General features: G+C 44.2%; 1 protein-coding gene across 1 annotated transcript in view; it reads left to right on the forward strand.

Annotated features, from left to right (window-relative positions):
* Nucleotides 1-11,374: 11,374 nt before the first annotated feature.
* Nucleotides 11,375-13,890, forward strand: part of IGFBP5 (insulin like growth factor binding protein 5) — a 151,324-nt gene continuing 148,808 nt past the window's right edge. Inside the window, exon 1 of the mRNA XM_008644830.2 lies at nt 11,375-11,419. Within this exon, the coding sequence (XP_008643052.2) occupies nt 11,375-11,419 (45 nt within the window). The remainder of the gene's footprint in view (nt 11,420-13,890) is intronic.

The following is a 13,890-nucleotide window of genomic DNA, read 5'->3' on the forward strand; positions in this document are numbered from 1 at the left end:
CCGAATAAGCTGCTCCTCGTCCAATTAATTCATCGAACTTGGCCATGCATCGTTGTCTAGCACAGCACCCTTTCCTAGACAATAATGTTCCTCTTCATGGTCAGTCATGAGCTGTGAGAGATTCCTCCCAGCCTGTGTGAACTTGATTGGCATGGGACATTAGCCAAACAGCCAAATTTTCCTCATGAGATTCAAGCTCTCAGATACCAAAGACCCTCTTCCAGCAGCATTAGCCATAGGGCGATGCACTGTTGTTTATATGAGGCTCAGATCCTCAGTTCCCCTTTCATGGGGAAGGGGATATGTCTGAAATCACACCCTTAGGAGGATCACATCACTCTGGAGCTAGGAATGTTGGCCTCAAGATAATTAGGCCAGACGCATTTCAATGGCAAATCGTATTTTTCACAGTCCGAGCAGCCAGACATTTTTACCTCAATTCCCAGGATAAGCAGAAGTTAGAACACTGAGGCACTCACCATCATTCAGCTTAGAGGCTTAAGTTCTTTGCTGGGAGCTAATTTGGGAACACCAGGCAGCATATCAAGGCCGTCTCAGCACCACCATGTGCAGCTGCAAAAAGCCACTCAGAATTGCAGCTGGGTGCCTTTTGCCTCATCTTAACAGCTGCCATAAATATTCCCATCTGATTTCCTTCATGTTGGGACTGGAGGCTGAAGATTTAACAACATTGATGGCAAGATCTGGACTGGAATGTTGGATAATCTTTATAAGAATGATAACTTTGATTCTCTAGTTTTTATCTATTGAATCTTGTGTCTGTTTGGAAAAGGAAATTCCTGGATGGAAACTTCTATTTGTGATTCCAGATAATCCAACCATTCCACAGCATCTGTCACAATTGTTACTAGACAGACAGCATTAAGTTCTGGACATGTCTTTGAAACTTTTGGGTGAAAGGATCTAATTATTTATTCTGGAAAGAAAAATGGGCTGACTCCTCTAAATTCACTTTATGTGTGCTCATTTATGAACAAGAAAAGTCCAGGTGAATTCACTCTGGGATTTGTACCTTTATGTGCATAGAAAGACAAACTCACTGCTGAAGTAAGTGGGAAAAACTCCACTGAGATCGATGGTTCCACCATCACGAATTCTAGAGCCTGGCTGGGTATATGCAAAGAAAGTGTCAGTCATTCTCATTTTAGAAACCTACACCCATTCCATAGCCAAAAAGTATAAAGTAAGTCAGCCAAAGGAAATCCTGGCCATCCTTGAGTGCGGGTTAAGTGGTTTTGCCAAAGAGGCAAGCACAGCTTATGGAACAAAAGCCATTATTTTTTATTGAACACAGAGCTTCTGTTTAAATCAATGTACGTTCATGAACAGTACAGGCTGCCCTACAGTTTTCTGAAGCACATGAAGTTGGAAGGAAACCCCTTTAAATTAGGGGTTTGTTGTGATCTCATTGTTCACACATTGTCTAGAGCCACTACTGGGCACATCCTCTACAGTTGGGCTGTTCAGTGCTGAAGGGTTTCCTGCTGCTCTGTCCTAGGTAGACCTCCAGACTACCCAGAGGCAGAAGAGAGAAATAGCATTCCTCTGGGGAACATGTCCACCTCATTAGCCATGAGTTCTGTCTGATGTTCTGTCTGAAAATCAGAGGGGCTTGCAGTCAGCAGAGAAGAGAGTAATGCAAGCAAATAAATTATAACATTCACCAGCAACTCCATGGGTAGGGAAGCAAGGTAACACATCTGTTTCCCCTTCACTCCCAGCTCAGCTCTACTGACTATTCCAGAACCACAGCTATGACCAGTGAACAGGACAGGGATTGTTTCCATTTTATCATGTTGAGTATTTCACTCAGGCACCAACAGAGAAGTTGTTCCTGAGCTCTTTAGATCTGCTGCATGAGCCTGGGCTAAGCAAGTCATGGTTCATATACATAGGAGCTAGAGTCATTGGCATTTTCTATGAAAATATGCATCTGGTTTTAACTTCTTTTGGGATAAGAGGCCAGAACACTAAATCTGATGATTGATAGCCTCATAGAACATGCAACCAGAGTACACACTTCCTTGGATGACCCCTGAGTTGTTTCATGCTTACCAAAAAGTTCAACACTGCTCTGAGGGTCAAAGATCTGTGATGCTGGAGCTTTCAACCAGCAGTGTGATGTGTGGGCAGGCATTAGAAATGTGTTCACCTGGAAAAATCTGTGCTCACTGTAACACTGGAGACAGAAAATGCTTCAATTTTACTCTTAATCTTTCATCTGAATATCTCTATTCTCCTATGCTGGGGTAAAACTAATCCCAACCACAAACAAAGTCAGTCTTCTCCCAAAAAACCTATCTCATCTTGTCCCAGAGCTGCTCCTCTGGAACTGAAACCCAAGACAATTTCCAAGGAAGGTGTGGGCGTGGTTGTAGATGTCTGAGTGTGGAGGGAGGTAGCCACAACTCAGAGCTGCAATCTCAGCAACTAAGATACTGATTTTTGTTTACTGTGGGTCCTTGCATATACTTATCAGAACCAGCTCAAGCATCTTAACTTCAGTACACAGAGCTGCCAGGAGACATGCTTTGACTAAATGCAGAAGACTGGGCTCTAAGGACTTATTTTGACCCTGGAATGATGGCAGAAGATTATTTTGGTCTCTTCATTTGTCCCAGCCTTGGTGCTGTAGAGCATAAGATAATACTTTGCTACAGATTATAGTTTCAGACTATTTGATAAACAGGAGTCTATTTTTAGGCAATAGAATTGCCTAGGGCACTTGTGAATTCTCCATCTCTGAATGGTTTTAATAGCAGGTTAGACAAATCATTTCAGCAAAGGCAATCTTGCCATGAGGCAGGCAGATTCCCTCATCTCTGTTTATGTGACTCAGTATACTATAAAGAGAGAGGAAGAAAAGAAACTTAAGCATAAATTGGCAATACTTGCATCTATTTTGCAGCAGGCAAACAGTACTGTTTGGGGACAGATGGAGATAAAGGAAGCAGGAGAGGAGCTGAAGAAATGATGCACCAGAGAAAAAGAACTGACAAAGAAAAAATGGGTGGGAATTTGATTCCTGGCAAGAATTTGGAAGCAAATCAGTGGTGCCTTTCTCCCATCTAAGAGACTCAGCAAAGGCAGGATCTAATAAATACTGAATTTTAGGACACTGATTCAAGAAATGTATTAGATCCCCCTCCTTTGAACCAGCCACCTCCATGGAAAAGTGAGTGAACAGCTGATGCTGGGTTGACACAGCCAGTGCACTTTTAGCATGTAATCCATATACCCACTGAGCATTTATGCTCTCTCATCCATCCCCTGTTCAGTTTACTTAAGCTTTTTCTTGATGCTGAACTTCTGCAAAACCATAGCTACAAAACTAGCTGGAACCCTTGTGTCCTCCTATTTCTGTATGCACCTGTTTGCTATGTCTAATACTTTGTTCTTGGGATATGACTTGGAAGTTTTTGGATCTGAGCTTGTGCAACCCTCAGGACAAATGGGAGGAGAGATCAGCAAATGGCTGATCATGATGTGAAAGTCACAAAAACAGCTCCTCTTTTTGCAGGTAATATTCACCTTGATTTGCAGCTCTTTATAAGACACTTTTTTAGCCTGATCTGGGGAGACAGTCATACTTTCCATGTCGAGGGTGGAGCAGAGAGGGAAGTAAGATTTGGGGACAGATTTCACAGTTTGCTCTGATCATGCTGTGGGGTGGGGAGATGGGACTCTGTTATAGCTGTTTCCTTCAGGTTTGGCTGCACTGTCTGAGCTGTCTTCGGTGAGGGCTTTACCAGCAGTCTCCTGTTCTGTCCACCATGTCAACAGACCCTGCTGCACATAATTAAGAGCTAGACACTGCAGACAGCAGCATAGCAGTCCCCAGCAGTATTACAAAGGAGCACATGTGTAAGGGAAAAGAGAGCATTTCCCATGCAAACCAGGGTTTGCATGCTCTGCCAGGTCAATTACAAGCTTTTTCAGCCACAGAGGAAACAGCTCTTTCTCCCTTTTATTAAAATGGCTGCTCCATCCCATTGTGGACTGAAAGAGCTACTTGGCTGCCCTTGCGTCCCAGCTGACCTCCAGCCACAAGCCCAGGTCTTTACCAGAAAGGATGGGGAACCATCAGTCTCTAAATGAAGACATTGTCCTCCTGATTATCTCTTTGTTGCCAGTGCTGTGTGAGGCTACAGAACGGAATAGAGCAGTTCCAAGATGGCTGTGGGTGAAAAAGTGTGGATGAGGCTTTTCTTCTGGCCCTGCAAAATCTGCTGTGTCAGGAAGAGCTGTACCTATACATAAGGCATGAATTTTCTGGGAAAGACTGCTCTCCCCATCTTCTCCTGCCAACACCATTCAGTGGAGCACACCATTCCAGCCCATATGTCCCAACACCATGTTGTGTCTGGAGGCCTCTACCAGTTTCTTTCCTTATCTGGGTATGGATTAACTTGGCCCTATACATGTAGAGAATCAGTCTGAAGAAGGTTTTGACCGATACGGGCAGGGAACAGGTATCAGTGACTTGGTTTCACTGAAGTAAGGAGAAGATAGGACATTCCGGGTACCTGGGTCAGGGGTCAGGATAATGAAGGTGTCCCTATAGGAAAGAAGGCATAGATTATATGGCCTGGTCTTCTGCTAGTTGCCTGCAGTGACAAAAATGTTTGGTGGATTAGTTTGTATGGGCGGGCTTCAGGTTGGAGACCAGGAGGATCTGCCAGGACCAAGGTTCTGATCAACAGCAAGCCTGGAAATCTTGCACCACTGAAGTCTATGGAAAAGCTCCAGCTGGTTTCATTGATCACAGGACAATATTTTTCGTCTTTCCTTGACCCTGAAAAAGAGGGTCTAATTTGTCTAGTGAAAGATGTGTTCTCACCATCATCTACTGACTTACCTACCAGCTGGGAATTCAGTGCTAAATTTTTGGAGAACCTGTTCATCTGAGAGGAGTATCCTTTACTTTGTTGGGACTCTTGACCCTGGTGTACAGAATTTCTGTCTGTGTGCATGGGGGGTTATTTTGGCCTTGGCAACAGGTTGTTTCTTTTCATGTGCGCATATTTTAATTTTCATTCTTATCTCCATGTCATTTTTTCTGACTTTGGTGCCTTCACTGCAGCAGCCTGTCCATTTAGCTTGGCACTCTCTGAAATGGTTAGTGTATCCATCTGTCTTCAGGCTGGTAGAGTCGGCTCTTTGTGGGATGCAGAATGTGCTCTCTGGCTCAGTGGTCTGTAAGTTAGCAGATCACCTCATCCTCATGAAAGTGTGCTGCAATATTGGACCATTCCACTTTTTCTGAAGATGTATCATACAAAGAGAGCTTTCTATTTCTGTAACTTCTGACCTTCCTGAATTTGAGAATACTTGGGGGAAGATATCGTGGGTGCAAATTACTTTTTGCTGTCAATTTGCATACCTTCTGCCAACGCGTACTATCACTCACTGTCCAAGCACAGTGAATCATACCTTGCAAAATGCCCCTTCAGTTTCTAATTAACACATTCTGGCTGAGCAGCCTCAAGATTTTCAATTTACCTTGCAGAAAACAGGTTAGTGTTAGTAAGACAGACACTGTATCTGGAGAACAGAGCTGCAAGAAAGGGCCTCCACTTTGCCAACTGCTGAGTAACACGACCTTAAGAGGGAAATAAATTGTTGTTATAGTTTCTGTGATGATTTGGTTGTTTTGGGCTAACCAAAGTGTAATTTATTGCATGAAGTATAAATTATAGTTTTACTTTGATGTGATGCTTCTTGCTCCTTCCTTACAGTTCAGTGTGCTGTTCAGGCCGTCTTCTCCCCACTAGGTGTTTCCTACAATTCCTTCCATTGTCATCCATGTTCTGCTACTGTCAGCAATGGTTCCCTACGGCTTCAAAATATGGGCTTGGTGTTTAGAACTTCAGTCTGAGCCCTTTATACCAAAGAGTCCTTTTTTCCCTCCACTATTCCAGGCCCATGATGAAATGCAATTTGCATGGGAGGACAATATCTGAAGCAAACATTCCCCACTGAGTATTTTCAAAGAGGCTTAGATGTACTCCTTGAAAGACAGCAGTGGTTGCTCCAGGGCTTTCCAGTCTGTCCTCTGGAACTGATCTACACACACAACAACATGGTCCAGAAACATGGGACTAATTGAATTTGTTGGTTTCCATATGTCCACAACACAAAGGGACCCAGTGTCTGTCATGTCCATGATGATCCATGTATTAAGCTCCTGTCATTACAGACACAAGCTGTTTACTCCAGTGTCACTCTGAGGCTCCAGCAGCTGCTCAATTTCCTTTTGGGCAGGCTTGTCTATTGCTTTCCACTGCTATTTCATCTCCAGTCCTGCCCATGGGAGGGATGAGTAAGTAAGTGATGGGGAGGAGGTGGGCAGCGATGGCTCTGACAGAGGGATGTTTGTGCTGGACTTTCATGTTGTTCCTCTGTATCCAACGGAGAACAGTTCATCTCCCCTGCACAGTGAGAGTTGCATAAAGCATCTCTGTGTGTTTGGAGGGAAAGGCTGAGTTGTGCCGATATTCCAACTGGTTCATCATGTGCAATTGGGAGGCTCTGATGTACTCATTCCTTTCTACCACCCTCACTGACTCAGATCTCCTGCTTGTCGGTGATGGGACTGAGCAGTCTTGGCTCAGCTCTGCCACAGAAAGCCATATGCAGGCCTGACTCTCTTCTCCTTTTGCTAGTACTTCAGCACTTCCAAGGTATTGTCCACGTTATGACAGAGCACTGGCTTCAAATCTGAAGAAATTCCCCCGTGGTATTTATGTCCTCTCAGGATGGCTAGGAAAATTGCTTCTTCTGGCACCCACTGGGATCCAAGAAGGGAAAAAAGAGTGGTGCTGACACCCACTTTCCCAGATGCACAAAGAAGGATTAAAACACTCTGTCCCCAACCTTTTCATGTTTTTAAACTGTGGAAATGTAATTTTTTTTCCCCAGAGAAAAGTTTTCACGTGGGATTTTTTTGCAAGTTTACACATTTCTTTTTGGCTTTGCCACACTGTTCATTTGTGGTTGTTGTGTATTAATGAAAAATCTACGAAGATAAAAATTAACATTCTTTGAAACATTTGGATTCTTCTGTTCAAAAGAGCTCTTCATTTTGAATTTTCCATCTTGCCTTATGCTTTAAAGTACTCAAGTGTGACACAAGTTGACCTATTTCAGAAGAGATAAAATATTTCGTTGATAAAAAGTATGTTTTCCCACATTTAGCACAGAAACTGCCATGTAGTTCTTCTTCTTCTTTCCTCTATTGTTTTTTCTTTGTGTCAGAATCTCCAGGAAATAAGAAAATCCCCAGAGTACTCCAGAGCCTTTGCTGCTGACACACACATGTTTACTAGATTGCAGTGCATTTCAAGGTCCTACTGAAAACTGTCTCTTTTCTGAACACTTAGTGGATGCACTCCAGCCCACATCATGGCTTCTTATCCCTCTCTCCCACTCCAAGTTGCCATTATCTGGCCTCTTCTTTGCTGCTGTTACCACTCTGAAAGGGAGCTGCCCAAATGACAGGTTTTCTGTCCTTTCTCCACATTGCTTTGCTTGGAGCTCTGTTCCAGCAGGGCTGCCACTGGAAAGAGTTCCTAGTCCCTTTGGTTCCCTGTCTTTACCCACAACGGAGGCTGGAAAGTATCTATATTATGTTCAGCAAAGTGTGGGGAGTAAAGGGAAGAAACCAGTCACTTCTGGTCACAAGGGATAGTCTGATTTGCCAAAAACAACCGGCTTAGACGGGATTCCCATTCCAAGCTGGATGTGATGATTCAGAAAATGGAGAAGATAATGAGCTGTTTGTGATCAGATCCTGTTTGTTTACTTTGCTGCAGAGCTGTGAATGGCCTGTTCCTGAGAAATGTCCTGGACTCTGACCTTGTAGAGGGAACCTACCTGAGATAAGCAGAGCAGAACCCAAACATCCACCTCTTCAAAGGAAAGCACTGTTTCCTGCAAGGTGACCTGACAGTTGCCCATCCCACGAGGCCACACAGAGGACATTTGGCTGCACGGTAGTCAAATGAGTCCCTGTTGTTAGAACACTGCATGGAATATCCCCAAGCCCTAACACATCAACTGGCCCAACACTGAGTTTGATGACAGGCAGAGCAGATATTTTCCTTGAAACCAGATTTCTAGCTGGAGTGAAAGAAAAAAAACATGTTTTCCCTTTCCTCCTCTGTACTGGCATCTATCCAGACAGCAGCCAATGAAAGCTGAAAGTCGTGATGCATTTCTGGGGAACTGAAATACTTCCTACATGAGAAGTTGAAAGAGGCTACTCTGTTCTAACACAGCCTTTAGGAGTCTTCTCATCTAATTCCAGTTTGAAATACTCTTTTTTCAGGCAAATATCCAGCCTTGAATTAAGCCTTCCACCTGATGTAGATAGCCTCTCTTTTAAATTGTTCCCTATTTTCTCCTTATTATACCTTGTTATACTTGTGGCAACTTGACTGAAAAACCCTCCACTACATTATTAGCCTGTGGAGCTTATTGCCACAAAATAGCAGAAAGGACAAGCACTCAGCAGGATTCAAACATGGGAAATATGACATGTCTTCCCAAATTTCTTTGTCTCCAATGGTACATTCCAGGAGGTTCTTCCATGGTGGGACACACTTCATTTCCTTCAAAAGCTGGAGTCGGGGTAGTTTTTCAGAGCCTAGTTCTGCAAAATGAATGTGTTACATTGCTTGAAAGAAGAGAAGGGGAATTGTCTTTTATTAAAAGAAAATGAAATGTTGGCAGGTCTCAGAGTTTTGGCATTTTTTGTGAGATTCTGGAGAAATATTTAGGGAATTTTGCTCTTTGCCTGGGATATTGAGGAAAATGGGCCAGAGAAAAGAACCAGCAGTAAAAGATAAAGGAAAAAGAAAAAAGAAGAGTTGTGAAGGAAATTCAAGTGGGGGTAGTTTAATGGCAAAGCAAGGGGTTTCACTTTGAAGAGAGTGTTCTGTTTTATACTTGTGAGAGCTGATCAAACAGGCTCCAATCCTAAGTGATTATTGAACTGATTAGTGAATTTATACATTAAAAGAGTGAATTTACAAAAAATTTTTGATTATTTATCATGTTCACAGGTGATACCTAAGTGTACACCTACAACTACTTGCAGGCAATGTTTTATAGTAATCTGGGGGAGAGCGAAGGGTTTATGCTGTGAGATTGGGAAGGAGTGGCTTGAGAGCCGCTCAGCAGAAAGAAACTTGGGGTGCTGGTGGACAGCCTGCTGGATATGAGCAAACAGTGTGCTCAGGTGGCCAAGAAAGCCAAAGGCATCTTGACCTGTATCACAAATGGTGTGCCCAGCAGGACCAGGGCAGTGACTGTCTGCCTGTACCCGGCCCTGGTGAGGGCACATCTTGAGTGCTGTGCTCAGTTTTGGGCCCTTCACTATGAGAAAGATGTTGAGGTACTGGAGCACATTCAAAGGGCAACAGAGCTGGTGAAGGGTCAGGAAAACAAGTCCTATAAGGAGCAGCTGAGGGAGCTGGGGGTGTTTAGCCTGGAGAAGAGTCTCAAGGGGGACTTCATCGCTCTCTACAACTCCCTGAAAGGAGGCTGTAGCTAAGTGGGGCTTGGTCTCTTCTGTCATGTCTCAAGCAAAACAATGAGAGGAAACAGCCTTAAGTTGCAGCAGGGAAGGTTCAGATTAGATATTAGAAGAAAAATTTCACTGAAAGAATGGTCAGGCATCAGAATAAGTTGCCGAGGGAGGTGGTGAAGTCACCGTCTCTGGAAGTGTTAAAAAGGTGTCTGAATGAGGCGTTTGAGCATATGGTCAGGGATGATTATGATGGTGCTGGGTTGGTGATTGCAGTAGATAATCTTGAAGGTCTCTTTCAACCCTGATGATTCTGTAATTCTGTAAAAAAATAATATCCAGGTGGGCATGCTTTGTTTGCATGGGCCAGGTAGGGAATACATAAACTTACTAAGTGTTTTGCTATTTGATTTTGCATGTGGCACTCCAGGGTCTCCAGTCAGTGCACCAGGCACTACACCAAGCACTCCAATCATTCAGAAATGCAAGAAAACTTCAGGCAAGACATATCCTCCCCCTACAACTTATAGCTGGCATTTTTAAACTTGTTAAATTTTGCCCTTTTATCATGACAGGAATGATCTATTCCTTTGCTTTTACTCTGAATAATCTTTAAGATCATATATTTGTGGATGCTGCCTTGTATAACATGGAAATGGTGGACATCAATTTATGTTAAAATATAGACTATGCATTGACTGCTGCTCACAGTGGAATATTCCATGGTTTTGTCAACCCTGCTTTTGTAAATCAATTGATGGGCCCTTGGAGATGGATCAAAGCCAAACAACTTGGATATTGGCTTGAACATACCAAGAGGCAGACCTGATGCACTAGTTTTTTCTATTACAGGGAAGCATTTTGAGTACAAACAGCAGGACAGGGTGTAGGTTCTAGTGTCTGTAGGTAATGAATCACATCCACGTCCACACAGACAGTGCTATGGGAACAAAACGTGGCAGCCATGACAACAAAAACACAAGCCTTTGTTACATGAGCTAAAACAGAAACTCTGGTGTATGTGCATAGAAGGACTTTTTTTTTTCTCCAAGTCTAGCTACAAGAGAGGAAAACAGAGTTATACGGTAAATCAAGGCAGCACGAAAACATCTCCAGAACAAAAAAGTTTGGGGTTTTCCTAGTGTATGATAAATTGGTGATGATGATAAGCTGGCAATGACAACAAGGACAGAATGGTGAGTTCACTAGATGAAAACCTCTACCACAGAAAGCATTGTTACAAAAGATAGTCCAAGAACTTTAAGAAAACCAAGACCTTCCATGCCTTGTCCATGGCTATTTAGTGGGAAAAAAGCAGTTGATAGCAAAGGTAGAAAATTCATTACCTAAATTCTTTACGTTTCAGGAAGAGATAATTTAAATTGACTGAAAAACTGGGTAAAGTTCTTTCATGTAGGAAATGCAGAAAGCTAGTGTGGACAGTTCCTGGTCAGAAGGGAATAAAAGTTTAGCATGAAGGACCTGAAGAACAAATGCAAAAACTACTTTTAAGATTTGCATTCCAGGTTCATACCGGCATACAAGTTCATACCGGCACTGGCAGCAGCACACTAAATGAAATATAAACACAAATCAAAACTTAATCTTTGTACCGAAGCAGGTACCATCTCTGGCTTTGGCAGGACAGCCTATTTCATGTGGAACCAGAAGCATGCTTTATGCTTTTGCCACATTCTGATCCAAACTCCTGGCCTGGAGTGATACTTTTCAACAAAGGCAAATATCTTCCTATGGGGCACTGGCATTATGGATCAGCTATGTCAACATTCCCATGTCAAAGTCCAAAGCATCCAAAGGAGGGCCATGATGATGGTGGAGGGCCTGGAGGGGAAGTTGTTTGAGGAGCAGGTGAGGTCTCTTGGTCTGTTCAATCTGGAGAAGAGGAGACTGAGGGGACACCCCATTGCAGTCCAAACTTCCTCGTGAGGGGAAGAGGAGGGGCAGGTACAGATCTCTTCTCTCTCATGACCATTGACAGGACTTGAGGAAACAGCACGAAGCTGTTGGGGGAGATTTAGGCTGGATATCAGGAAAAGGTTTTTCACCAGAAGGTGGTTTGCGCATGGGAACAGGCTCCCCAGGGAAGTGGTCACAGCCTGCCTGTGCCTGTGGCCTGGTGAGGAATAGAGACACTAAAGGTCTATAGGAAAACTGTGTTATGAGCTTTAGACTCTGGACACTTCCCCCTGAAAAAAGAAAACAAAGCACCGATCAATAACCAGCCCTGGAATAACAAGCTTGCTTGATTCCTCACGTTGAACTGCATGTCAAGATACAAGGCACAGCTTGATCTCTGGTGCAGTGCAGCTGCATGGAGAACTGAGTAGCTGCTACAGCTCAGGACTAGCTGATGTGAATTCCTCCCTATGGCCTCGCTCATCTCCAGCCCCAGATGTTCCCTGGTGGAGGTGCCCTGCTTACCACAGAAGACAAGTATCTTACAGCACAGAGCAAACCTCGGGGATCTTCCCTGGGACGTGTGCTAGCCAGCTTTCAAGACACAGCTGAACAAGAAAGTACAAAGGAGGACTCATGCACAGCTTTGTGGTCTCAAAGGAAGTCACGAAATAGGATCAGCACAGAAAGTCCTCCGGGCGTTCACACATGTCCCCCTGCTTTGTGTGAGAAGCCCAGGCTCTGTGCTAGCCATCTGGGACAGCATCACCCACATTCATGCTCTGACATTTGAGAGTGATTAAATATATTCCACGAAAGTCAAAACCAAAAGAGAAGCCAGTGAAACAGCAGAGATAAATAGATACATTTCTAATCTTACCCTGCAGTGCATCTATAAACTATTGCCCTTCTAATTTTTGTTCTGACTTTCTCACTCACTGTTCTTTCTCACTAGGACTCCTTTTAAAGCCGCTGCAGAAGGAATTATGTCCCAATAATGCCAAAATCAGTGGGATTTAAGTTAACTTAGTGATGAGTGTCAAAAGTTTTAGAATCCTATTTCCCAACAGAAATGCTTCATAGATGTGAGCGTCCCAAGCCTGAAGATGGGGCGTAGGTTTCTAAGTCACCTAAATACAATTTGGAAATGCTGCTTTCCAATGCAGTGGGGATTTGCCATCATTGTAGGCAACTGCCCAATTCATTTCCCAAGTGCTGGCCCACCGGGATTCTTCTACAACTGATTTCATACCTGCAGTATGCCCAAGGTTAAGGAAATTGCTCCAGTGCAAAGCCCAGCTGCTGCTGGTTCTTGCATCCCGGGTTCAGACCAGTGCAGCTGCAGAGCTGACTGGTCACACTCTTTGCAAGCCACTGTGTCCCTGCATTGTACCCTGCAGCTGGTCTCTGCCTCAGAGCAGCAGGAAAAACGACCTAAGCTCAATCAGCAGTACCCTGAACACAAAGCACTGTAAATCTTGATGAGGCCTTGACCTTAACTTTTTTACATAAGCTCATCTTGGCTGCTGTCTCCTGCACCTCTCTCATCAACCCTGGGTGCACTCGGAGCTCACTGTGATGCCCTGTGTTGGGAAAGGCCATGGCTCTGGCTGCTGGCTGCACACAGAGAAGATCACTGAAAACAAACAGAGAGCAAGCAGCTTGGTTTTCGTAACCTCGGTTAAACACAGGGGGTGAAGGATCCGGAGCGGCAAAGTCATGTGAGTTCAAGAAAGGCGGAGGGTAACTTCTGAGGGGCTCTTTTCTTTGGCAGCAAAAAGGAGGATGGTGCACAGAGAAGGGGGGAAAGGAAAAATTATGGAAATTTTTGGCCCTCCGTGCACAGCAATTCTGTCTTTTTCTCTTTCTGGGGCTGTAATAACAGAACTGACATTCATTACTGACAGTGACAAAACTGCTTTCCTGGGCTCATGTGACAAAATGGTGCATCACAGCTGCCCCCTGCCCACAGAACAGAGCAAAGTAAAACTGAGCTTATCCCATGGACTAGTACACTTCTGCCTACCTGCAGAGGTCTTGAATCATTCTTCTTCCTCGCTTCACCTGAAGCATAATTTAGCTTATTTCTATTTGGAGTGGCAGGGAGAGATTTCTGCTCCCCAAGTTGTGCTGGGATGGCAGGAAGTCTGCCATCCTCCACTGCCTGTGGCAGGGGTTGGGTGACAGCTGGTCACTACAACCTGTGGCACACAGGCTGTGGGGGTGGTACTTTCCTTTGGGCAAAGGTAGGACATAGCTGGGTTTTCTGTGGCTGCTGAGGAAACAAAAAACCTCCATAAATCAGAGGAGTAATCTGGGCCCCCTGCAGTCTTTGGGTATCGATGGGAGCAAGCACCAGGCTTAAACAGGGTGGGAAGAACATGCTGGGAGACCTAGAGCTTCCCAGCACTTAGAAAACAATG

This window comes from Corvus brachyrhynchos, unplaced genomic scaffold (genome assembly GCF_000691975.1).
Source record: "Corvus brachyrhynchos isolate BGI_N302 unplaced genomic scaffold, ASM69197v1 scaffold452, whole genome shotgun sequence".
Lineage (NCBI taxonomy): Eukaryota > Metazoa > Chordata > Aves > Passeriformes > Corvidae > Corvus > Corvus brachyrhynchos.